General features: G+C 41.8%; 3 protein-coding genes across 3 annotated transcripts; all 3 read left to right on the plus strand.

Annotated features, from left to right (window-relative positions):
- Positions 1-911: 911 nt before the first annotated feature.
- On the plus strand, positions 912-3,722 carry LOC119746355 (trypsin alpha-3-like). Its single transcript, XM_038223248.1, has 5 exons — positions 912-958; positions 1,362-1,511; positions 2,112-2,359; positions 2,850-2,986; positions 3,260-3,722. The coding sequence occupies exons 1-5, from the start codon at positions 912-914 to the stop codon at positions 3,443-3,445; spliced, it is 768 nt and encodes a 255-aa protein (XP_038079176.1). The 3' UTR covers positions 3,446-3,722.
- A 3,053-nt stretch (positions 3,723-6,775) lies between these two features.
- On the plus strand, positions 6,776-9,047 carry LOC119744303 (trypsin alpha-3-like). Its single transcript, XM_038220172.1, has 5 exons — positions 6,776-6,818; positions 7,251-7,440; positions 7,843-8,090; positions 8,395-8,531; positions 8,797-9,047. The coding sequence occupies exons 1-5, from the start codon at positions 6,776-6,778 to the stop codon at positions 8,980-8,982; spliced, it is 804 nt and encodes a 267-aa protein (XP_038076100.1). The 3' UTR covers positions 8,983-9,047.
- A 4,280-nt stretch (positions 9,048-13,327) lies between these two features.
- On the plus strand, positions 13,328-25,155 carry LOC119744304 (transmembrane protease serine 9-like). The gene is made up of 10 exons (XM_038220173.1): positions 13,328-13,997; positions 14,922-15,108; positions 15,610-15,854; positions 16,433-16,569; positions 17,591-17,773; positions 20,674-20,815; positions 21,837-22,020; positions 22,524-22,771; positions 23,760-23,902; positions 24,580-25,155. The coding sequence occupies exons 1-10, from the start codon at positions 13,955-13,957 to the stop codon at positions 24,763-24,765; spliced, it is 1,698 nt and encodes a 565-aa protein (XP_038076101.1). The 5' UTR covers positions 13,328-13,954; the 3' UTR covers positions 24,766-25,155.
- Positions 25,156-26,773: the final 1,618 nt, after the last annotated feature.

A 26,773-nucleotide genomic window follows, 5' to 3' on the forward strand; every position in this document is an offset into this window, starting at 1 on the left:
TTGTAACTTTTTGAAACGTTCATTTAGACCTTCCGTGGTAAAAGTTCCAAAACTGTACAAACGGTCATATGATATGATTATCATGAGCAGTAATATGCTGAATGTTTCGTTCGAAGAGTCTGGTATGAAGACCATTTGGAAGGGTTCAAGTTTATTTGTTCGGCTTCAGCGTGACTATTACTTTTTACTAATTTTTAATATTAAATTATTAAAACAAATTGCCATTTCTGTCTCCCCTGAAGGGAGTCAAGTTCCAAGTTTATCCGAGGAGGTGAGGAACATGCAGCCCCGCCCCGGCCGGGTTAAAGGTTTTTGAACCGGCACTTTTTTTTTTTTTAAAGTATTGCCCTGTCGACAAAATTAAGATTTCATGTTGATGTCATTTTTGTGCAGTGTCTTCTATTAAACCCGATATTAGCTCTGTGCGTGGACCACAGAGGGCGCTATAACATGGGCGCGATTGAAACGCAGGCATCTGCAATGGACCGGTTTAGCTGTGTTTTTTTTTTAAGAAGTCGGCACTCACTAGAGTAATTAATCAACCGTCTCGAATCTATGGACCAGTTTTCAAAAATCACTTCCACGTTACACATGTCTTTCTTTAACCTTTTCTTTATTTATGTATTGGTAAAATGTTTACGCCAACAAACTAGTTTCAGAACGATAACTGACCCAAATAAACAGTATGTGGGTGGTAATAGATATTGCTATTTTTGCAAAGCTATAGCTACATTCGTGCCTTAATTAAACAAACGTTGTATTTGAATCCATGTTATCTCGTGTGCCGATGATATTCAGCTGTTAGTTTCACTTGCACCATTTAATGGATAGATAACGCAATAAATGGAGTACATTAAGTCGTCGCAAGGTTCTCCAACATCTACCATCGTATAGTCAACCATCACGTCACCATGAGAATTCTTGTCTTCCTTTCCTGCCTCTCCTTGGCACTTGGTAAGCCAATTATTACCTTTACAATGTGTCTCATCCTCAATCAAAGTTTTAAACAGCTTGTTAATGCAATACATTTTGGAAGTTGAGGACCAAATTTGTTACACACACAAAAATGTGTCTACACTCCCTCTTACAAAAACATAATATATTCACTTAGATGGGAACGTACGTACCTTTTGTTTGGATTTACCCGCTACATTTTGTAACAAACAGTCCGTCGAAACAATATTTGCTGTTTTGCTAGGCTACTATATTATTTGGTGATATTGTTGTTCATATTAATTATATTGTGATTGAAAACGAGACAAGGCTTTCACAATAACTACTTAACTGGACTCATTATTTGTGTTTCTCTTAATTGAAGCATTTGCACCAGACCGCCTACCATGGGCGAGGCAGCCTCGCAGACTGATCGTTGGAGGCTCGGAGGCGCCCCTTGACAGTCGCCCGTACCAAGTTGCTCTCTCCAGAAACTATGCCGGAGGATCTTTCGTTCAAGCCTGCGGGGGAACTCTGGTACACAGAAGCTGGGTAGTCAGTGCGGCACACTGCATAGGGTAAGTATATTACCTTTAAGGCTATGTGCCGTATAGATATTTCCTATTTCAAGATACACTATGAGAACGATTCCATAGCTCTGTTCTAGACAACGATTTCTGCCGGCCGTTCTTAAAGATGTACATCCATGCTATTTGCGACAAAAAAATAGGTTTTTTTTTCTTCGAATGTGCTCTTCTTCTTGAAACACCAAAGTTCACTTTTATAAAACACCCCTAACCCCCCAAAATACCCAGGTTTAGTCATGGAATAATTACTTTTACATACTTCGATTTATTTGCGGCCTGACAATAGGTTCTCGCATGGGACCGGTTAGGAACCATCCCACCCACAAGATGGCACTATTTGCGTGTAAGTGTAACCGGACCAAAAATCCTTTTTTTTCAGGGAGTTACGCTCAAAATAGAAACAAAAGTTTTTTCGCTAAAAATAAACAGACAAGTCGGATTTGTTGAAGTGCACGGACCACGGATAGTACATCTTTAGGACCAAAAATCGAATGATTCCGAATGATACTAACATGAGGCCACAGGATACTATGAGTTCGCAAAAAAAAATGATATTCTCTAGATCAACGGTACCTTTTTGTCGTGCTGTAGAGCCAGCAGAGTCGACGTTGGGCTCGGGTATCACAGCTTATCGGCCGGTGGTGAGCAAATAATCACAGGCACATGGATTAAGTACCCTGGTTACAACTCTGGCACGTATGACAATGACGTGGCGCTGATTAAACTGGACACCCCTGCGACCATCACGGACAAAGTAAAGACCATTGGAATTGCAAAGGCTGGTTCGGACGTAGCGGCCGGTACGAGTCTGCTGGTCAGCGGCTGGGGAGCCTTGTCGTGTAAGCAGCGTTTTTCATTGGTGGTGGTCGTACGTGTTTGGGTTGCTGTCATCGCTTTTGTTTTCGTTGTATTTTGATGCTGAGGATAATATTGTTGTTGTCGTTGTTGATATTGTTGTCGATGACGTACGTTGTTGTTGTAGTAGTGCTCGTTGTTGTTGTTGTTGTATTTGTTGCTGTTGTTGTTGGTGGGGGTGGTGGAGCCTGGTGTTGTTGTTGTTGTTGTTGTTGTTGTTGCTGTTGTTGTTATTGTTGTTGTTGTTAAGTTGATGATGATGATGATGATGGGGGTGATGATGGTGATGATGATGACGATGTTGTTGTTGTTGTTGTCATAGTTGTTGTTGTTGATGTTGTTGATGATGTTGTTTTCTTTGTTGTTTAAATGTAATCTTTCTTCGCGTCAATTCAACATTAGTTTAATGTACTTACCTTGAAGATTTCTCCACTTAATTGCCTATTATTTGGTAACCTTTTTGTTTATTTGCAGCTGGCGGAAACTATCCTGATAAACTTCAGCAGGTGGTGGTAACGGCGGTAAGCCGTGGCCAGTGCAACAGCGACTACGGTGGCAGTATCACTAACAACATGTTCTGTGCATCGGCACCGGGAAAAGACTCCTGTCAGGTAGGTAACAAACGCAACCACGGCCGGTCTTGCATGGCTCTCTGCCCCGGTCGACCCGGGCACATTTTTGACAGAGATGTTTTCTAAAGAATCTGTTCATGTCCATCTTTTATGAAAGCTGTCTGTTTGGCTTGATCGGTTTATTCTTCGGCTGTCACAAACTCAGCCCATACAGCATTAAAGTCATATATAGTTACATCTAGACTATAACACTTTTTGTAAAACAATCCTATCCTGAACCAACCTCCGCACGTTTTCTCTTTCCATGACCAGAATGACAGCGGTGGCCCGATTGTCAGTAACTTCGACGAGAATAAACACGTGAACGGCGTAATTCTGGAAGGCATCGTCAGCTGGGGCGCCGGCTGCGCTGATGCCAGATATCCCGGAGTCTACGCTCGCGCAGCAAACTACTGCGCATGGTTCGCCGAGAAGTCGTCAAATGACGTCACCTGCTAGACGTCCGCTGATTGGCCACATCATAGCTGACGGCTTTCTGGACGCTTGGTGGCAGCATACTCACATTTAAAACCACGTCAACTATAATGTGTTTGTGCTGCAATACTGAATTTCATATTAGAGAGAATGAAAGTAGAATTGAGTAGAAATATTGAGAATATCTTCTGCACAGCCTGGACAGTACTGTTCACCTCTACGTACCAATCAACTAAAGACAATGACTACACTGCAAAAACTGTGTTTAGCAATTACACACCTTTCTAAACACTTTCTTGCTATCAGTTTGTAAACATGTTTAAATACTAAACATGTTTAGCGTAAGGATGGATAGTGTTTAGCAACTGAACATTGATGTTTAGGAATTGAACACATAATGTTTAGCTCCTAAACATGTTTACAAAGTGATAGCAAAATTGTAAGTTATTGTGTAAAGTTATTGTTTGGTATTAATTAGTTTATTTAGGAGGACAGGACATCAAGAGACAGAGAGAGCGCAAAAGAATTAAAAAGCAAATCAAATACAAATGATCTCGTAATATGTTTTGAGAGTTTGTTATAATTTGTATCTTGTGATTCTGGTGTACCCTGTGTTTTACGCAACGCTTCAGAGCGTATGATTCAAGGCGGATCTTGAGGCCGTTCTCATGTCTGGAGGGGGAGGGGCACCCAATCGGTTTAGCAGTTCAAACAAAACAAAACAAGGCTCTTTTTTCCTTTTTAAATTTTGGGCGGGGCATGGCCTCAAGCGGAGGGGAGGTGCCTCTCTAGCATCCGTCAGGTACGCCATCTGTATTTTATACCATCCACAAGACTCTGTGGTAGCAGACACAGCCATCTCAGCATAATAAAAACAAACTGTCGGAACAAAGCTTACACAATCACGCAAGTGTGCCTACAATTGTCTGTACAATAGCTATACTGCACCTTTATTAATCTGTGGACTCTAATCCTCACACGTGACCAGTTCCTGCCTGTTCTAATTATGTTCACTAAATATTAAGGCAGCGCATGCGCAGTGCAACCAACTAGTCCGTATTTCATAGAGTCTAGAATTACAACAACACCGTCCGTTGCCAAGTAAATAAGTAAAGACATGAGCAGTTGGCCAACACCTGCTGCTCTAGGTTAAGTGTATACGCGAACCTACCCATTTGAGTCTGGGTGCCAGATGTAATATCGTACTCTAAAGCACGCACCCTAGCAACATGTTTATTTTCTTCTTCTTGTAAGACACAAATAACACATCTGCCACCAGGTTGCATATCCCAAAGCACACTGCATCTTCCGTCCCCCAAAAAGACACGGAGGGAAATTAAGGCAATGACTTTTTGCAAATAATTATTAGTTTCAATTCCTATTACGTTTCATCTTCTCTGGTTGCAAAGGGCGATTTCTAAAGGTTACGTAACACTTTATTTTGAATGAAAGCACATGTTCACAGACATGTTCACATTGGGGGGCGAAATCTTTGAAAATTAACTTCTCCCGTTTAGTAGACCGTATCTTCATGCAACTTTCAGGGTTTATTTCCCTTATAATAATCCGAGTATGTGCTAAAAAATCATTGTGATATGTTCATTACTTTTCGTTAAAATGTGAAAATAGGCCTGTGTAGGTGCAGTTTTGAAACTTGTAACACTGGCGTTTGCAATATCTGTCAATCTTTTCAAGACTAACGAATATTATTAAGGTTTCTATCCACTATGTAGTGCAGTAAAAATTTGCAAAAAAGCCTCATTCACGAGTTATTTATAGATAAATATCGCCCTTTCATTTGTCAATACTGAGACCCACGCCAAGTCACGCTAATAAATATGCTAATATATACCCGTCGTTGTCGTGCTGCCGGACCGAAATTGCTCAACCCTAGCACCAACGGCGCTTTGTTGAACAATGCACGTGGGTTGGGTCAGCAGAAAATCCTCTTCGAAATATTCCTTGGAGATAGTTCAAGGTGTAATACTGGCGTTTGCAACAACATATTAAGCTGAAATTCGGAATATACTCAGATGATTTAAGTGTTCAACTACTCGTGAAATAACAAATTCCTAGAAATTGATATAAATACATGGATTTGGGGAAATTTTCGAACAATTTCTTCCAGACTTGAAGGACAGATTTACCAGTAACCAGGATTGACGTTTCGGCATCGATGACGGCGATTTTTTCAACTGACATGAAGTTTGGAATTTCCTTTTCTGTTATAATTTAACATTTCAATCATACTGAGCATATTTTCTGATAAACACAACGTTCAAAAGGCCATGTTTTTTGGGGCGCATGAATTTCACTGCTCTGTTATAGTGTCTAAGTACGTAATCGGATTAGCTTTGCTTATCAACGACAGACGCTTTGCCTTCGCAACCATATGGCTGTATACAAACTCTTTTCCCGTTCCATCAAAAACTGTTGTCATTTTAGTAACCGCTTAAGGCGACCAATTTTCAATTGGGATGGAATAATAATAATAATACCTGAGTCTTATATAGCCCACGTATCTACCAACAATTAGGTACTCAAGGCACTGGTAATGATGTATATTTGTAAAGACAGGTAAATGAAGTTTATGAGAAATGTGAGACCCATTATGTAGCACCTTTTAAAAGGGTTTTACAAGGTAGTGCGGCGCATATTGCAGCCACTGCCAGCAACACCAGTGTTTTTAGATTGGGTTATGGTCGAGAATATGCTTTATGTGGCCTCTCTGGACTCCCATATATTTGCACTAAGTTTAGTCGGGCACCATTTGCAGTCATCAGCCGACATTTGCAGCAAAACAAATCAGGTAAAAAAAAAAAAAAGCCGCGTCGCCGCACCACTTTTTGGGCAAGCTCCATACCAGAAACCGGAGACTTTTTTTTTTGGCCTTATGGACCGGTTTAGCGTTTTTTTTTAGTAGGCGGCACTCACTAGTAATTAATAAACCGTCTCTAATCTATGGACCAGTTTTCATATCTCACTTCCATGTTACATATTAGTCTGTTTAAAATCGTTTCTTTATTTTTGTAACTAAATTGTTTACGCCAACAAACTAGTTTCAGATGATAACTGCCCTAAATAAAAACAAAGTATGTGGGTGTCAACGGATAGCGTTATGTGCAAAGCTGCATGCATTGGTGCTTTTCCAGCAAAACAAACGTACGTGTACGTGGTACACATTTTTGAAACCAGGCTATCTTGCGTACCGGTGATAATTATTCAGCTGTTTGTTTCACTAGCTACGGGAACGAACACATAACGTAAAAAGGAGTATATTGTCGTTGCAAGCTTGGAGGATTCTCCACTTTTATTCTGCGACTTACGAATAGCTGCAACCACCGTCACGTCACAATGAGAATCATTGTCTTCCTTTCCTGCCTATCTCTGGCACTTGGTAAGCCTATTCTTTTTCTTTACTGTATGTCTCATCCTCTATCAAAATTTTAAACAGAATAAAGTAATACACTTTGGAAGTTAAGAACCTTTTTGCCACACAAAATAAAAAGGCTACACCTCTTCTTGTAAAAAACAACAACAGTATATGCACCTTACGAACATACGTACCCTTTGGATTTCAAATTGAGTCAATGGTACTCTATATTTCCAAAAATCGGTTAATTGACTGATCAGTCGAAATCACCTAAATTTCTTGATTTTCTTCTATAAGTGACATCAGCCAGACGGAATAACTTCATGGGGTGTTTGGCACCAGTACGATCTTTAATCCAATTAAGCTTTTGAGAATATTTCGGTTTGTTACTTTGGGGATAAATGCAAAAGATCCTACAATTTGTTTAACTGGATGCATGCATGTTTTTCCCCGAAGCATTTGCACCAGACCGCCTACCATGGGCGAAGCAGCCTCGCAGACTGATCGTTGGAGGCTCGGAGGCGCCCGTTGGCAGTCGCCCGTACCAAGTTGCTATCCTCGAAAGTGTTGGAGGATCTCTTAAGCAGGGCTGCGGGGGGACTCTGGTACACAGAAGCTGGGTAGTGAGTGCCTCACACTGCATAGGGTAAGTACTTCAAGCTTAATACCTCGAGGCTATGTGCCATAGATAAAGTATGCATTGCTAACCAGAAATAATCATCATCATTTAATCATCTCACTGATGCTTTTAACTGGACACTTATTTTTTAGCAATTTTCCTATTTCAAGATGGAATTGTGAGAATGTTTCCGGTAACTTTAGCTCTGTTATGTTCCCGACAACTAGCTCTGTCTGCCATCCTTAAAGATGTATATCCGTGCTATTTTCGAGTTGAACAACGACATTTTTTTCTCTCAAAAGTGCTCTTTTTCTTTCGTTTACCCCCCCCCCTCGATCTTTTGAAGTGCATGGATAGTGCATGTCAACAAATTTCGCCAAAAAATAATTTCTATATCAATAATCAACGGTATCTTTCTGTCTTCTTCAGATCCAGCAGAATACACGTTGGGCTCGGGTATCACAGCTTATCGGCCGGTGGTGAGCAAACTATTGCAGGCACCTGGATCAAGCACGATGGTTTCAATCCAAGCACGGTGGACAACGACGTGGCGCTGATTAAACTGGACACCCCAGCGACCATCTCGGACAAAGTAAAGACCATTAGTATTGCAAAGGCTGGTTCGGACGTAGCGGCCGGTACGAGTCTGCTGGTCAGCGGCTGGGGAGCCTTGTCGTGTAAGCAGATCAAGTTGGGGTTGTCATCGTTATGTTTTCGTTGAATAAAACTGTTTGATGCTTATGCATGTTGTTAATGTTGTTGTTGTTGTTGTCGTCGTTGTTGTTGTTCTTGTTGTGTGTGTCGTTGGTGTCGTCGTCGTTGTTGTTGTACTTATTGTTGTGTTGGTGGTGGTGTGTTGTCGTCGTCTGTTGTTTTGTTGGTGAAATCACTGATTCGCGTTAATTCAGTATTAGTTTAAGGTACTTCATATTTCTCCACTTATACTTTTCAACTTGCGGTTACCTTTTTTTTTTATTACAGCCGGCGGAGGTTTTCCTGATAAACTACAGCAGGTGGTGGTAACGGCGGTAAGCCGTGGTCAGTGTAACAGCGACTACGGTGGCAGTATCACTAACAACATGTTCTGTGCATCGGCACCGGGAAAAGACTCCTGTCAGGTAGGTAACAAACGCAACCACGGTCGGTCTGACATGGTTCTCTGCCCCGGTCGACCCGGGCACATTTTTCATAGATGTTTTTCAAAGAATCTGTTCATGTCCAATCTTTTATCAAAGCTATCTAGTTGGCTTACGATCGTTTTTTTTTTATCTTCGGCTGTCACAGACTCTTTGACCAGTCCATACAGCATTAAAGGCATATAGTTACAGTCCAGAACACTTTTTAAAAAGAAACCCTCTGCACGTTTTCTCTTTCCTTGACCAGAATGACAGCGGCGGCCCGATTGTCAGTCATTTCGACGAGAACAAACACGTGAACGGCGTAATTCTGGAAGGCATCGTCAGCTGGGGCGCCGGCTGCGCTGATGCCAGATATCCCGGAGTCTACGCTCGCGCAGCAAACTACTGCGCATGGTTCGCCGAGAAGTCGTCAAATGACGTCACCTGCTAGACGTCCGCTGATTGGCCACATCATAAATGTCAGCTTTTGGGACGCTTGGTGGCAGCACACTCACTTGGAACGTCTCTCGTAATAATGACATTTTTAAAAACCTGTGCACGTAAAGTGTTTACGGTTTCAAGCTGTAATAAATTATAGTTTGATAATTTGATAAATGAATTCATTGCAGTAAACGAACACCAAATTAGCACTGAATGTGCTAAGCCATTCTATGAATTGAGGACCTTTTTTTTTATTTAATCCTCTCAAAAACGGACTTCCTCAGCTCCAAGTGGAATATCCCTCTATTGATCAAAGTAGAATTGAGTGGACTGAATAAGGAACTCTTCTGCACAGCCTGGACTCAATTTACCTCTACAAATCAAACAAAATATTAATTTTATTAGTCACTATAGATTTGTTTATTGAGGAGGACAGGACAAAATATCAAGAGAAAGAGAGATAGAGTGAGAAAGAATTACATTTAAAGAAGAAAAGAAAGCGTAAATCAAACGCAAAAGGTTTGTCTTAATTTGTTTCTTCTTGTAGTGGTGTTCTGTGCTCCGTGCCGTGAGGGTGTAATTGCAACAGGCTCGTGAGGGTTCCCATTTTTATCGAGGGGAGGGGCACCCAATGGATTTAGTCATCGTTTCGAACAAAACAAGGCCCTATTTTAATTTCCTTATCAATTTGTGGGCGGGACATGGCCTCAAGCGGAGGGGAGGTGCCCCTGTTGCATCCTTCAGGTGCGCCACCTTTATGTCATCCACCAGTCTGTTGGTGGTAGAAGACACTTCCATCTCAGCAAAATATAAAAAAAACTATTGGAAAGTTTACCCAATCATGCAAGTACCCCGATTCAGGGGCGTAGCAAGGTCCTTTGTTGGGGGGGGGGATTTTTTTTTCTCAAAAAGGGCACTTGCATATCCGTGCTGAAATGTAGAGACGTTTTTTTTCTCTGGACACTTGGCCTGCGTAAAATCAAATAGTGTGTGTGCGTACTTTTTTATGGTGTAAATGGAGGACACACACATGCAACATCATCGAGGACAGGAACCAAATCGAGGACGACCTCGATTAGAAAACGTGTACAAAACCAATGGGAGCTGTTGGTAGTACATGGGGGCGCTGTTCAAAACCGACAATTATGCACACTGATGGACAATAATGGTGCTTTTCAGGACGATACTTGCGCGAAATTTATAAAAAGGCACCCGTAACGGCCGATGGCACACAAAAGGGCACGATTTTATTTTAAACAGGGCATTTGTTCAGAAAACAGGCACTTGTTGAATGGAAAAGGGCAGTCTTGTAACGAAATATGGGGGGGGGGGGTTAAATACCCCCTTACACCTCCTCTGGGTTCGCCTAGGCAATTGTATTTACAATTATACACTCTATCCTTATTCTCTCGTTTGTATTTGCACCTTTCTTATGTTGACCAACTGGCACATGAAAGCACAAGATTTTGTACCTTTACCTCCAAATCCTATCCATGTTTCAGATCTGTAATTACGGTACATCATTTTAAACTCATTTATTTCTCTCCACGGCATCGTGAAATATTAATGGAAATGGGAAACAAGAGATATAACGCCTCCTGGCGTCAGATAAAGACCCGCACGCCGGCCACCCCGGCTCACTTTTCGAATTTGCAACAGCCGGATGGCACCTGCCAATTTTGGCCATCATTGAAACAAAATTAGCTCTTGAACCACCGGTGTTCAAACCCCACATCATAAGCCAAACAACATGCATGCGGCACACAGGACGTGAACCACATGCATGGAATGGAGTTTAAAAGGACTGGTGAAGTGGATCTTTCTTAGGAAGATATTTTGTGCAACTTTCTACCTTTATGAAACTGTTTTACATCCCTTTTTGGGTTAATGTTTATTGAAAAGTGCACTTTTTAAAACTTTCAAAATTGTCCATGCTTTACCGGACTACTGAGGGCGCTGTTGCTGCGATGTCATTTCAGTAAGACACTGTTCAGTTAAGGGTTTAATATTCAGACTGTGAACCCAAAATTTGTTCATTATATACAGTTGTGAGAAAACTTTGCTCATTGGCCTCCTGCCATGTACTGAAACAACAACGAATCACCAAAGAACAGAAAATTTACGATAGCGAAATATCAAAAATTATGGTAGCTTTTGGTGCTGAAATACATGTAATATTCAAGGTTTCTGCCTGAAATGACTTCACACTTTTGCTCACAAATATGGAAATTGGCATCAGCATAAAAACAAAAAAAGCACCAAAACACCCTTGAAAATGGCAAAACGAAAATTTGAAGTAGGGTTAAATGGGACACAAACGTGTATTTTCAAGAATTGCATAAAAAACAATACATTGCATGGACCCTTTAACTATTGAACCCCAGTAGTTGGACAAGATGACCAAATTAATGTCAACTTCCACCGATTTTGCAAATTTCGTTCTTTCTGAGCGGGGAGAAGTTTGGTCAGGGATCAATTCGTGACAAATATTCCTTATTCCCTTTGAGGTGCGCATCACTATAACCACAGTCTGCAATGAAGAATGATTGCATCATTTTTACAGCAGTAATGGCGGTTCAATTTCTGTGAATTGAAACGAACTGAAAAACAATTTTATCAGTAAACGAATCTGCCTTGAAGTCATATCAAACTATATTTACAGAGCCCAAAACAACAGTTTTCTGGAACACAATCAGATATGTCCTCAGTTTATTTATTAACAGAACCAGAACGATATTGGCAAATGACTCATCGCAACCAAGATCGAGCCGGAGTATAATCATGGGGAGAAAAATGTCCCAATTCCCCAATTAAATTATCAATCGTTGATGTCGTGACATCATTTTTGGTGAACCTTTCTTTTTGGGGATATTTCCCATGCAGCATTTTCAGACTATACAGCCTATAACTGAAACCAAATTCTGTTCACAATCTTGTGAGGTAATGGTAAACAGTCGGAAAATACGGCTAGATAGACCGGGCCATTTAATTACAGGGACATTCCGGCCTGAAATCCCCGATAATTTCATGTTTTTGGATTGTTTACTTATATTTTTTTAAAGGTCCAGTTGAAAGGAAACTAACCTAATGTCTTACCGTTCCCGAGAAAAGACGAACAAACCCCGGTTGTTCGCATCGGACGCGACGGATTACGCATATTTCCTGTCATTTCATATAATGTAAGATACACGTTGTGTGTGCCATATAAATTACACACAGCAGCAATACACAAATATTGTTTATTACACGTCTGCATAAGGCGACAACTTGTGCGGCTGGAATCACAACTCGCACTGAACAGCTCAATTTTTTCGGGACAAAATTGTGACTCCCGAAATTCGTTCTCGCATGGTTTTCAAAGGATAGTTGTGTGGACGTTTATATTCTACTTTTAAATATTTCCATTTAAAATCATTTCTTTTAAAACGTATTTTAGTGGTCCGGTTCAGCGTATTGTAGGCCGTAATATCCCTTTAATTTTTTTAATTTTCGGAGTGCTATGAAACTTTAAATAAACTAGAGAGGCGCTGTACAGCCCGAGAGTAAACTAGAGAGGGCGCTGTAAAGAGTGACAATAAACTTTTAAAATGGCGCTAAAATTCCTTACAATAAAATAGAAAGGGCGTTCTTTAGCCTTTTCAAGTGAGCTAGAAAGTTCACCCTAAAGCCTGATAAAGAATAGTCGAATCTGGCCCATGCGCGGTTCTACGGGGGGGGGGGGGGGGGGGGGGGGGGGGGGGGGGGGGGTGGGGGGGGGGGCTAGGGGGGGCTGTAACCCCCCCCCCCAAATTTTGTCTAGCCCCCCCAAAATAAATTCCGTAAAAAAAAAATTGCATTAGCAAAAAGAAGGATTGTGATGTACATGCGAACGGTCTCCCCCTAAAGAAGAAATAGCCGTGACAAGGGTAAGGGTGCATTAGTTAATATATTGTGAATGATTTTAGGATTTTATTGGCGCTCCCCATTGAAAATATGGCATGAGCCCCCCCCCCCCCCCCCCCTATTGATTTTCGGAGGCCTAAGTGTCTGGAAAAAATAACCGGTCAACATTTCAGCACGCCTCCCTGAAAAAATTCTGGATCCACCGTGCTAGCCCCCCAAAAATATTGGTTCTAGAACCGCGCCTGATCTGGCCACGTGATTACTATACACTCACAAGGCCCCCTTCAATGGAGAAACCATTGTGCACACCATTGTACAAAGCAACTGCCCTCTGACGGATTACCTAAACAATACCCCACACGATGCATGCTTTCGCCATTGAAGGGGGCCTAATACGCATTTCACTAATCCGTTACAATTTAAGAATACATTTAATAGGCCTACAAAATAAGGAAGAAAGAATGTATGCCATAAGCGCGGGAAGATGGCGGTTTCATGAGCCCGTATCAACGCCAGTGGGAGCAATTTGCAAGAAACCTTCCCGTTGGGCTATATCATAACTCTTGTGTCGAAGCATAATAATATTACCGTTGTTGTTGACTTAAGACGATAGCTTGTTACAGTCAAACCCGTGGATAGTACCCTATCGCCCTCTATAGACTTAACACAGGTTTCCATTCCTCGTGCCTGGCTATATACAAACAGTGTGGTTCGAATATGCGATTCAGCTCTCAAGACTCGCGTGCAAACACTTTAGAATCTAGTGTTACTATCTTGTTTACGCCATTTAGAGAACGATAACTAGGCTATAAAACTCAAAAATTTAAATCGTACGCTGCCTATATATACACCAGATAATAATATCTGTGTTTACAAAGCTTCGATGTAGCCTTCCGGAAAATATGTCGGTATCAGGCATTGCGTTTTTTTTTATCTAAGGAGAGATGATATTCAGCTGTTCATTTTGCCAGCAAACGCGGAAATCCTGATTAGAAGGAAAGTAATAAAAGGCGGCCCGAGTCGACGCCAGAACTTACCACAACCAGACTTCTGAGAGATCCATCCCTTGAAACGCTACGTTGTTCAGTATCGCAATCGCCATGAAGATCGTCGTTTTCCTTGCATGCCTCTCGGTGGCATTTGGTAAGAACGTTTTTTTTGGGTTCATCGGCAGTACTCAAATACATGTAGGATCATTTTGCATTTATCCCCAAATAAACCAAGCAAATTATTATCCAAAATGCTTTTTTGGATTATAGATTACTCCGTCTGGCTTGCTTTCATTTAGAAGAAATCAAGAAATGAAGGCGATTTCCAGTGATCAGTTTAATAGTTGACTGATTTTATAGTGCTGTAGACGAAATCGTGTTCGCGGATTAAAAGGTTGTGCATAGTTTCAATGTTTTCTCGAAAATTATTGCAGTATCCACCCTGAAACTTCAACAGGTTAGGTTTTGACCATTCTTCTTTGGATTTTGAGTGGTGTTGTTATTGGAAACGAACCAAAAATGCATGAAAAGCAAATGCTCCTATATGCCTTTAAGAAGTAAAAAAACGAATGTAGCACTCAATCCTGTAATCATACATGTAGTTTCTGCCTTTTAAGCACATTTTGGTAAACCATACTTACTTCATGTGACTTCGCTTTTTTATATAACATACATTGTACATGTTACTACCTATGGACATTTCAAGGCAAGTCAACTCTAGTTTGTGACTGTCCCAAATTTCTGCGTGTTTATTGCCTGCTTTCCTCTTGACATCACAAACCCCGTTGGCTTTTGTTTTGTTTTGGTTTCGTAACAGACCGAAGAAAGACGCGACTTGAGAAAAAAAACAAATCAGATATAACTATTAGGCTAACACGTCCATTGATTATCATGTCATTAAAACGTACGTCGTGAAAGCCGTCCCAAACCATCGAATAATCACTGATTTTATACCAAAATGCCACAAACTGTAATCTATCAGATAAAAAAACCACAGAACATCGTTACATTCGTCCTTTATTATTAAAGGTTGTAAACACCCGATTAGTTGATTAAATTACTCGTGTCTCCTTTATAGCGGCCCACCTAAAGGGCGGACCTACCTGGGCTCGCAACCTGATCGTTGGGGGCGTAGAGGCACCTAGGGGGAGTCGCCCATACCAAGTGGCTCTCTTCAGTAAAGCCTCTGGCGGATTTAACAGTCAGTACTGCGGTGGCACCCTCGTCAGCGACCGATGGGTGGTGTCAGCGGCCCACTGTTCAGGGTGAGTTATACCTACCCTCCACACAATCAATATTGTAGTCCATATTGCTCCATTTAGTCACTTTAGCGGTGCTTTGAGCAATGCGTTATGAACTGGGAACGAACAGTAAAGATGTCTTGAATGCAACCAATAACGAATATATTACAGTACCTCATTGTAAACATGCTGTACTTATATCGGTCGGTTTATAAAGGCAAAGCAAAGGCAACAAAAAAGGTAACCTTTTGCAATTAGGTAGAAAAATGTAAAGTAGGCCTAGATTAAAATGATATTGAAGAAAAAAAACCACACACACAACAACCGCAACATTAACCACATTAACCACAACAAGCGTAACAACCACACAACAACTACCAAAAAAAAAAAAACAATCACAACCACACCATCCACCACCACCAACACCACAAAAAACCCAACCACGACAACAACCAGTACCAACTTAACACTATCCCCCTGTTTTTTTTCTTTCAAGTTTTAATGATTTTCTTGGTCGTCTTGCAGAGGCGCAGTGTATGTTGGGCTGGGATACCACAACTTGAACGACAATGGCAAACAGATCATCAAGGGCAGTTGGATCGCACACTCCAGCTACAACTCTAACACTCTGGACAACGACATAGCGCTGATTAAACTGAATTCAGCAGCGAGCTTGTCTAGCACAGTGGCAACCATCAGCATTGCATCGTCAGGCTCCGACCCGTCATCCGGTACTAGTCTGTTGGTCAGCGGCTGGGGTTCCACGTCATGTGAGTAGCGTTTTTTCACAGTTTGATTTTTGGTGGTGTGCTTTTGTGTCGTCATCACCGTCTTTGCACGTCAAAATCTAATGCTGATGTTTCAAAGTGTTTTATCATAGCTTGCACGGGTTATTGAAATCTCGCATTGAGTTAGTCGGAAAAAGGCTAGGCATTTCACTGTCACGATCAAGTTTTGATGCCGCTGACGTTTTGTCATCGTCTTCATCATTGTCGAACCTTTGATTGGGGATCGTGTTACCGTTTTTCTTGTTGAAATAATTGCATACTACGTACTGCTCTAATGGTTTTGTTTCGGTGATGGTTAAGTTTTTTGTATGTTTAGAGCCAATTAAGACTGGTGTTGGGGTGATTGTTGTGAGTCGTTCTAGCTTCTGTTTGTTATTATTTAGTCTAATACGTCATCAAATGCATATCAAATCCCAATTTAGATATCTAAAATTCTATCTATATAGACAAAATGAAACAGTGTTTGGTACGAACGAAATCATAATCTGCTTTGGTTCACAACAAAAATACTCGATATTAAAAAAACGTAATTTTTGTTATTTTTTTCTTGACGTTCGCAGCCGGTGGTGCCTACCCTTACGAACTCAGACAGGTCGTGGTAAAGGCAGTCAGCCGTAGCACATGCAACAGCGACTACGGTGGCGGTATCACTAACAACATGATCTGTGCTGCGGCATCTGGGAAAGACTCTTGCCAGGTAGGTACCAAGGACCGGTTAGGCGGTTGTAACTAGGGCCCGATTTCACGGCGTTGCTTAACAGTTAGCAGAAAAAGTTGTGCTTATAGCATAGCAGAAAATGTGCTAACCTTAAGCACTATTTCACGGCGTGGATGTACTAACGGTCGCGCGTGCATGGGGATTTCTATTGTTACCGTCCCGTCACTGAGTTAAGCATTTTTTTCTCTGAAGTAACACTTTCTCTAAAAGTAAATTCCCTTTTTGCTGTGCTTATGCTTACGGTCTCCATGAAATAGACGGAGGCTCTGTTTGCTGAAAAACGTGTGCTTAGCAGCGCCGTGAAATTGGGCCTAGATCTCATGGTTACCACTTGGCTGCGGCAAAGTTCAGCGCCCTAGTCCAGTTTTACATGTTTGTACGGCAGATAGGTGATTGGATTGTGCCTTTGATAGAATTTGGCAAACAGTCAGGGTATGTCATGAGAAAGATAATTGGCTAGGGCCACCGCAGATTTGTTCTTTGAATAATGTAGGTAAAATAGCAAGCAATGACAGCCAATTTGAAAAAAAATGAAAATTGCTTGTTATTCTATCTCGGGTTTTTTTTCAATGGACAAATCTGCGATGGCTCTATAGCTAAAAGGCTTTCTTAAGACATACTCTGATTGTGGGCCAAATGCCATGCTTGTATCATCAAAGGCACCATTCCCCCAAATATTTCCCCTATCTGCCCCAGTACGTACGCTGTGTTCGAAACAGTCTGTATACGCTGTCAGCTTGTTCCTGTTACACCCCATCTATAGCCTTCGGTCCCACTTAGGCGTACCAACAGGAGCACATAGATTGGGACAGTCCTAGGCTTAAGTTGATACCATAGTCTAACCGGCGCGAATAACATTCCCACGTGGCTGTATGGTCCAAGATCTAGACAACTGCTCTAACCAAGATATTTGGCCATTGGCATGCAGCAGTACCAAGAGTCACTTATAAAATCGTCACAGCACACACTTCACGGAGCCTTTTGTCTTCGCTCTTCGCAGGGTGACAGTGGTGGCCCAATTGTCAGCGGCTTCAGCGAGAACTCACACGTGAGCGGCACAAAACTTGAAGGCATCGTCAGCTGGGGCTACGGATGCGCCGATCCCAAGTACCCCGGTGTTTACACCCATGTGTCCAACTACTGCTCCTGGATCAGCAGCAAGACGTCAGGTGCTGTCAGCTGCTAAACCTTGCCTGACTGGCTATTGATCAGATGTCACAAACCCTGTGTTTAAGATTTTCCGTGATTAACAGATTTATAATCGTGATCATTCCATAAGAAAAACGTAAAGTCTTGTTCTCGAAATAATCAATAATCACTCGGTGGTAGTACTAGAAGACGAGCTTGGATTTTGTTTCCACACAGCGATTTGGCTGTTTTGTTTTGGGTCCTTAATTCTGGGCTAGAAAGTGTAGCCCACAGCTGTTAAATGGGACAACTCGACTGCTATTTCGGTGTATCGCACGATAACTGTAAAGATCTTTGAAAACAGTTTACCACGTTATCACGTATTTTAAATAATTATATAAGGAAGTGAACAATCGCACCATTTCGAAAATAAAGTAAGAAAGCGAAAATCAGCCTGCATAGTTTGTTTGATATGAGTTTTGAATTTGTTTTGTTGTTGTGTGTGTTTCGTTTTGTCCTTATTAATTTGTTTAATCCGTGTTTTTCAGTGGATTTGTATTACAGAGTTACGTAAGGGAAAGGACTAGAAATGGGTAATGGGTTTTAAAGGGGCCATGAGATTAATTTTACTTGGAAACATAATTTGTGCAACTTTCTACTCCTTTGAAATATATGAAAACCATTTGACATCCTTGTTGATTAATGTTACTTAAAAGTGCGATTCTTTAAACATTTAACATTTTCCATGCTTTTCTTGACAACTGAGGGCGCTGTTGCTGTGATGTCATTTCAGGAACACACCGTTCAGTTTAGGGTTTTTGTGTTCAAATTGTTAACCAAACTTTGCTCACCGAAAACATTTATGAGAAAAGTTTGCTCATTAACTTGCTGTCTTGTACTGCAACAACAACGAATCACCAAAAGAAAGAAAACTTACGACTGCAAAACTTTATCAAAAAATCTGGCAACATTTGGTGCTGAAAAACATTGAGGTTTCTACGTGAAATGACATCACATTTTTGCTCATGAATATATAAATTTTCATTAGCATAAAGCCTAAAGGCACCAAAATACCCTTGAAAATGGTAAAATGAAAATTAAAAATATGTTTAAATAGAACACAAAGGTGCATTTTCAAGGACTGCATTTGAAAATTACATTACATGGGCCATGATGGTGACGATTTCATGAATAACGTTAGTCTGAACGTTTTGGTGTGGGGGGGATTACCCGTCGTTATTAAGTAGATAGCGTTGAGGTACGGGTTCACTGGCAGATCCGGGGAGGGGGAGGGGTGGGGCATCCCGGCCCCCAACAAAAAAACATGTTTTACGACCCCTGTAGGGCCCACGAAATTTGGAATTTGCATCGGCTGATTGCCCAGTCAGTCGATTCCCTTTGGGCTGTGAACGCCAACAAAAGAGGGCGCGTTTTTACCACTTTTGAGAGCCCCGTGGACTGGACACAGAGCGTGCGCGTAGTATACTGTACTGGTTCGCGCGCAAGGTACGCACGACTTCCTGAAAAGACGTCCACGACATCGACAGCCGGGCTAATCAAACGTATCAATCGCGGGCCATCACAATCCTCAGATGTTCGTAGCCGCAGCCATAACCCCTGACAAAACTCCCGTTTCGTGCTGGGTCTTCGTTTGAGAATGTACTGCTTTTCAGTCCATTGCACTAACTCAACAAAATTGGATTGGAAGGATAGCCTCTTATGTCGCAATGAACTTCATAATAAATTACCCGACTTCAACAATAAAAGTTGATTTTGGGGTCCACTTGACATTTCCGCTGTCCGGCCGCCATATTTGTCCGTTTCTATGGATGAACAACGCATGCGTCAAACTGCGCGTGACGTATTTCCACCAGTGAGCTCTGCTCAGACACGAACAGGGTCTGTGGTGGCTCAACCTCGTCCCCAGGGTGTTGAGCAGTACGCGCCCATCACTACCTGCTCTCTCGCCCTGGTATTGGATCATTTGGCATGTGCAAGATTTTTGAACACGTATGCAAATGAGGAATAGTCTGGTGCCTGCATGTGCGTTACATTAGCGCTTGTTTTTGTATGCGGTGTCTGAGGTAATAACAGTGCCAGCGAACGAGACTTTCGTAGGCGTCGTTTTAGAATTAGTGGTAAGGTTAAGATACGATAAGCGCTAGGCTTAGGTTTACTGATTACGGTTAATGGTAACTGTCATCAACTAGGTTCAGGGCTAGGTTAATACTTATGTCTTATATAGCGCACATGTATCTACCAACAATAGGTACTCAAGGCGCTTGAAATTATGTCTGTTATTAAAGACGGGTAAATAATGTTTATGAGAATATGAGACCCATCATGTAGCACCTTATAAGGGTTTACAAGGTGCTTATAAGGGTTTACAAGGTGCTGCGGCGCATATTGCAGCCACTGCCAGGACACCGGGGCAAACCCCTTCTCTTAGAGATGAGCGAAGGACGAAGCAATAATGGTAAAGTGCCTTGCTCAAAAGCACAGGCGCCATGTTCCAACGGTCAGGATTCGAACCCATGTACCACGGCACAAGAGTCGAACAACGTAATCATTGGACCACAGCACCCCACGTATGTTTGGGGTTGCGGGGTCACATAAACTTAGGCCTACTATTAAGGTAAACGTCTTGATGTTCGGTGTGCCATTGCACAATAATTATCATCAAAAATGTTATGAGTTATTCAATTCTTTTATTATGTAAGACATTTAGAGGTCGGGTTCTCGTCCAGATAAAGGTCAGGTTCGGTTTATCGACCAACAGGTGCCTATCTCTTAACCTCCTTTCTCAAAATGAGCAGAGATAAAGACGTCCGAAGGTCCTGCACACAGTACGCGGGGTAGATCGAGATTAATTGTGATTGGCTGTGGCCGTCCACGTGGCATGCCCTTCAACGTCAACCGGTTTTCGCTAATTCACCTGATCCATTCCACGTACAGTGTTTATCTGCAGAGGATAAAAAGCCTGCCGTTTCTGCCCATCTGTTCACTTTGCACTGCAAGAATCTTCCTTCTCGACGACGAGCTAGCTGCGTCATCATGAAGCTTCTCATCTTCTTGGCCTGTGTATCGCTGGCCTGTGGTGAGCATTATGGATAGGCTACTTTTGTACAAATGAATTACTTTCACCGTTCTTCCTTGCATCGCCAAATCGTTTGAGAACTGACTGGAAACTGGACGCCATGGGAACTTGTTTAACCTAAACTTCCGCTCCCTGTGCTCATAAACAAATTCGAACATTTTCCTCTCTTTATAATAATCGGTCTTCAAATGGTTCAATTGTAACGCCCAAAACTATTTTTTTGCGCATCGGCGCTGCAGCTCCGATGTGAGGTTGTTTTGCGCTTCTGGTGCACAAACAAAATCCTGCAGAATAATATTGTCGTACCGCAAATAATTAGAAATTATCTATTTCATGAGTAAGCCGTTTGATGTCTCATTCGAAAGTGCAGAGCTGATGTATTGCTAGAAAAATTGCAATGAAAGATATCTGTTTTTCGGGTTACAATTTGGGGAACATCACTGGAAAGCATCTTCGAATTTTCCATTCGCCGTGGATTTTGCGGTCAGTTATTATCGTGACAAGAAATGCGGATGTTTAGACTGAGTTCCGCTTTAAGTTATCGGGTCAGCTTTTCAGACAAAGCAATACTACCGAGAGAATTTCCTTGTAAAGTTTTCTGTTTGATTGCTAAAAACGCACTGTGAATCGCCCTCAGTTAGTTATTCAATCATTTAAATATAGTGCCATTCTTCAGCAATATTAACTTGCTTTGACATAATGAAGAGAAATTTTTCATACACAGTCATGCGCACATGGTATAGTATTTGATTACATAATAAGAACCAAACAACACATTTCAACAGCAGTTTTAAAAATGTCGCAGCTTTGGTGTCCAGCTTAAGGTGTTTCATGCTTTGCTACCAGATATTTAGGTAAAAGTACTATAATTTGAGCAACTAAATCCTTTGTATATATTATTTGACTGTTGGTAATACTAGGGAAACAAATATCACAATGTAAATAGGGACACCAAAAATCATTGGCCCTCACATTTACTGCATAAGCCTTATATCGCATTACACTCACCGTACTCTTTTAGCATTTTCACCGGGTCGCCTACTCCGCGGGCCTCGCAATCTGATCGTTGGTGGCGTGGAGTCGCCCGTCGGCAGTCGCCCATACCAAGTGGCTCTCTTCGATGGTCCTGCCTCAGCGAATAATCAGTTCTGCGGTGGGACCCTCGTCCACCCACAGTGGGTCGTCACGGCAGCTCACTGCGCAGGGTAGGGATAATCAAGCCCAACCATTTGTTTTCTTTTTTAGACTTAAAACTTGCTCTCCTCGTTCTTTTTTACAAGAATTTTCAATTTGGTGCTATGTTTTTACTTTAAAATCCCTTCTTTTCCCCCTGTCCTGGGGCGTCTGCAGCCCTCTTGTGGAGTACGGTAGCTCATATAGGCCTCTAGTCCGCTCTGACCTACATTGATCTGCATTGTTGATGACACGCACACAATTCGTAAAAATTCCTTCAGTAACTATTTACAGTACATGTTTATACCAGTCGATGTCGCATGCAAAAGATAACAGTTTTATGAGAAGCGACTCAAAACACAGTTTCAATTCAGTCTGGTGATCTTAATATTAACTCACTTGACTTACTGATTTTTGGTTTTCGATACTGTAAACAAAAAACCAGCTCAACCTTATTGACAGTCTATAGCGTTTACTGTCACAATTCAGACAAAGCTGTTAATTCCATTGTGGGTTTTTCAAACCAATATTCCAGCGCTGGTAAGGTGAACGTGGGGCTTGGTTTCCACGACCTGAACGAAAATGGCAACCAAGTCATCGCAGGCTCCTGGATCGTTCATCCGAATTTCAACTACAACACTCTGAACAAAGATATTGCCCTGATTAAACTGGACGCCGCTGCCACCCTGTCGGACTCCGTGCAGACCATCAAGCTTGCCAGCTCCGGATCAGATGTTGCTGCATCAACCGCGCTGTTGGTCAGCGGATGGGGATCCATATCATGTTAGTACTTTTGTTGTTAGCAGTTGGCGTTGAAGTGTTTATTTTGATGATTGCTATTTAAGTGGTTTATTTAAGTGCCCAGCCTATTTTTCTCTGACTGACAGACTGACTGACTGACTGACTGACTCCCCGACTGATTGAGTGACTGACTGATTCATAGCAAGTACCACAATAATCATTTACAATGCGTGCGTCGATTGTGAACCGCCGGAAAGGCTATTTTTTTGTTACCTTAATGCAAGCCACCAGCAGGGCGTAAATCTGTCGGGGATCTGGGGGGATGGGGATGACTAAAATCACAAAATTTCCCGGCCGTTGAAATTCGAAGGGGGGCGGGGGGGGGGGGGGGGGGGGGGGGGGGGCTTGGCTTGCTGGACACCACATGACACTAGGGGGCGCTGTTCATGATACAGATGTACATCTTAACCCTTAACATCAAAACAGCGCATTTAAAACTTTTGTATACATGTACTTGTTTTCCCTTTTATATTACAGTACTTGTTTGCTGGTTGGAAAGTTCGAAATATACCTCGAAATCCGCTCTTTTTTCACAACACGAAAAAGTGAGGGAGGGGGGAAGGGATCCAATGTCACCCTTCCTGGTCAAAAAAATGGGGGGGGGGTGGTATATACCCCCATCCCCCGGGATTCACGCTCCTGACCACCAGTGTCCTCCAACTACGTCAGTGTGCCCCGAATATGAAATAATGTCTTAAACTACTTTCGCGTCCAACTCTTCTACGAAAGCCTAGTTTATGGTTAAACTCACTGCTGATCCCCCAGTTGTTTAGCAGTAGACATTATAGTTGATGCCGGGGCAGGTTGTTCGTGTTGCCAATTATGAGTCCAAGTGGTAATCACTGCTGTTTTTTAAGTTTGGCTAATGACGACGTTGTTGTTGATAATATTGGCGTTGCTGCTGTTGTTGCCGAGGCTAGTTACTGCTATTTGTTCTAATGGTTGGTAATACGGTATTTTCCTATGTTAGCTGGTGGAAGCTACCCGGATAAATTGCGTCAGGTGGTCGTCAGTGCAGTCAGCCGCAAAGATTGCAAAGACAAATATGGCAGTGAGGCGTCCATCACCCGCGTCATGATCTGTGCCGCAGCATCTGGGAAAGACTCTTGCCAGGTAAGCCTCGTTTTCACCTTGGATATTCACAACATGTCTGTTTGCCTCGATGACTGATTTCAGCGGTATATATCCAAACTAGCCTGGGCTTGTTCAAATCGTTAACACAAAGAACAAACTATAGACCATTATCATGTTGCGGCCATGATGATTTTTTCCCATTCAAATCAACTTAACCAAAGCGAGGCTGGAAGGAAAAATAGTCTGGTTCCCCCTTTGCACAAAAAACATTACCGTTCAGTACTGTTATTGGATACAGGGATCATGACTGAAATGGTGGCAGCATGATAAAGGGATCTATACGGTCCAAACTCAAGCTATGTTCAGAAAGCGTTATTACTTGGCAAAATGGGTAAAGCAGCTCACCAAGCTAAAAAGTAGAAGTCTACAATGTGGCACAGCCCGTTGGTAGCTCCCTAAACCGCTTAGACCGTTTGCACTGCAGCCATCTTTGAGGTGACGTGTGTGCTTTTGTACAACAGCATGAATATGCCTAGTATTGTGCATTCATTGTGAATTAGCATAATAAAACACACCTCAAAGATGGCAGCTGAATGCAATCGATATATTCATCCAGAAAATACGCTGCAATCGCGCATCGGAAGAAATGATAATTGCCTTGGTCCAGACAGTAAATGGCGCCCTCTATATTTTCTTACCCCTTTTATACTGTTTAGGGTGACAGCGGCGGCCCCATCGTCAGCAACTTTGACGAAGGCCAGCACATCGATGGTGTGGTTCTAGAGGGCATCGTCAGCTGGGGCTTCGGGTGCGCAGACCCCAGCTACCCCGGCGTCTACACCCGGGTGGCCAAGTTCTGTGATTGGATTGCCACTGAAACGAGCAATGTCGTCACCTGCTAGGTAGCTGCTGATTGGTCAACTTCCGCACGCTAGATATGTATCATTAAACGGAACGATCCTCTATGACATCGATTTGTGGAATTCTCGAATAACACGGCCATGCGACACATGTACTTTGATGTAATTTATTTACAATTTTTATAATTTTTGGAAATTTTATTTTGATTTCAAGAATACATTTCCAAGGTGACAAACTTAATTTCTTGGATGAGTTCCCTTGAACAAATAAACTTTTGGTGTTGACATACATTAAAGATGTGTTCGAGGGAAAATACAATTAACACTATATATCACTAATAATACTTGATAAACTGGTGCCACAATTCTGAATGAATGATGAACCAACTACATTTCACTGTGTTGGATTAAAATAAACCAAAATCCAGCTGATTCGCCTTTCTTTGTGTTTGATATTTGCCTGTTGGTCGGTCGGTCGTTTTATACCTAGGCCTAGTCTTTTCTTTGCCTAGTGTTTTTCTTCAAAATGTAGCAAGAAAGCTTCAAAAACTTACATGCTGACTTTGTAATTGAAAAGGTGGGTTGACATACACTCTGCCCACAGAAAGGGGGAAATTCAAAATTAAAGCTTTAGGTAACCGTTGGTCAAAATCTATATTTTTTTAGTTACATTACTATACTGGAGGACATCGCCATTTGCGTCTCTCTAAGGATTTGGGAGGGAGCATGTCCCATCGACCCGTAGTACATGGAGCTTTCGTCTCCGAGTCGAATTGAAAAGGAAAAGGACCCACTCCAGAAATGTTTTCAGTACTGCTCGGCTACTATTGCATAGTGTATAAACCCAGCGGCATGGGGTGTACAAGCATTACATTCACTGTGTGGACTTCGGAACAAAAGAGGTCCACATAAACCAGGTAGAGGCGACGTTGTGTGGACTTGCCCACGTCCACACAGTGTTCCGCCTCTCTGGAAAACAGGTTGAGAGGCATTTTTGGGTTAGGTTTATCCGTGGCAAAATGAAGAGAAACACTAAAGAGGATCATAGAAAAAATTGCGTTGAAAGAGTTTTCACAGTTTGAGTAAAATGATTTTTTTTCCACACTTTTTTTCTTATATACACGAAAACAAAAGAATGTCCACACTAGGTATGTAAACGTAAACATGTGTGGGTTTGGGTGGAGATGTGATCGATGGGGTAACGACATTGTTGCATGTTCAAATAATTATCTGAATGGAAACGACAAAATGTAGGCAATCGTTTTAAGGTTTTTCTAGCTCCAACCCCCGACATTTAATTACTAAATGACCAATTCTTCTTGACATGAATAAAGTGGCATTTCAGTGGAAATTCATCGCCAGCTACCAGGCACAAACCTCGGTGAAACATTGAATGCACAATATACCATCTGCTGAAATGAAAACAAAAATCTTGAATAAAAATTTAGTTACCCAAGTATTTTTTCAATCAGTTTGAGATAAAATGAGAGAACACGCCTCTGAAGGGCCGAATTATCCGTAGCTATAAAAGATGACCGCGCTTTGAACAATCAAAATTCACAGTGGAGCTGACCTAAACAATTTGGCCATTTTTTGATAAATCTTGCTATCATCATCAGTTTCGTGACCGTTTTAGATAAAGGCCACTTTCGCTATATTCTAAACAGGTGGCTATTATGTAGGTGGGCGGGGGTCACTTTTGGGTACAAGTATAAGCAAACATGGCCGTCATAACTACAAGTGACTGCACTTCGAAAGAGGCAAATTAAGCTGGGCTTTGACAAAACCGGAAAAAAAAACATGATGACAAATTTTAAAATGCCTTTATTAGATTCCACATATTTTTCCAGCAGTGGCGCTGACAAATTCGGTAATTTTAGGTCAATAGCTTTTACAATAATGGTAAATAAAACCGAACCCCCAAATAATTTAACAGTAACCAAAAAGTCAACTAAAAGTAACGAAATAACCAAAAACATTTACCTTATTCATAAAGGAGCATAGGTCGGTAATATTCTTGTTCTTATAAATACTGCGTTCAACGGGTTCA

The sequence above is a fragment of the Patiria miniata genome, unplaced genomic scaffold (assembly GCF_015706575.1).
Source record: "Patiria miniata isolate m_02_andy unplaced genomic scaffold, ASM1570657v1 HiC_scaffold_7, whole genome shotgun sequence".
In the NCBI taxonomy this organism is placed as follows: domain Eukaryota; kingdom Metazoa; phylum Echinodermata; class Asteroidea; order Valvatida; family Asterinidae; genus Patiria; species Patiria miniata.

What these genes read in the sequence shown, in the direction of transcription:
- LOC119744304 (XM_038220173.1), top strand. Translation starts at nt 13,955, where the DNA reads ATGAAGATCGTCGTTTTCCTTGCATGCCTCTCGGTGGCATTTG. An exon ending in CTGGGAAAGACTCTTGCCAG is followed by an intron (nt 16,570 to 17,590) that starts GTAGGTACCAAG and finishes CGCTCTTCGCAG; the next exon opens with GGTGACAGTGGTGGCCCAAT. An exon ending in CGTCAGGTGCTGTCAGCTGC is followed by an intron (nt 17,774 to 20,673) that starts TAAACCTTGCCT and finishes TTCCACGTACAG; the next exon opens with TGTTTATCTGCAGAGGATAA.
- LOC119746355 (XM_038223248.1), top strand. Translation starts at nt 912, where the DNA reads ATGAGAATTCTTGTCTTCCTTTCCTGCCTCTCCTTGGCACTTGGTAA. An exon ending in CTCTCCTTGGCACTTGGTAA is followed by an intron (nt 959 to 1,361) that starts GCCAATTATTAC and finishes GCAGCCTCGCAG; the next exon opens with ACTGATCGTTGGAGGCTCGG. An exon ending in AGTGCGGCACACTGCATAGG is followed by an intron (nt 1,512 to 2,111) that starts GTAAGTATATTA and finishes GTCGTGCTGTAG; the next exon opens with AGCCAGCAGAGTCGACGTTG.
- LOC119744303 (XM_038220172.1), top strand. Translation starts at nt 6,776, where the DNA reads ATGAGAATCATTGTCTTCCTTTCCTGCCTATCTCTGGCACTTG. An exon ending in AGTGCCTCACACTGCATAGG is followed by an intron (nt 7,441 to 7,842) that starts GTAAGTACTTCA and finishes TGTCTTCTTCAG; the next exon opens with ATCCAGCAGAATACACGTTG. An exon ending in CGGCTGGGGAGCCTTGTCGT is followed by an intron (nt 8,091 to 8,394) that starts GTAAGCAGATCA and finishes TTTTTATTACAG; the next exon opens with CCGGCGGAGGTTTTCCTGAT.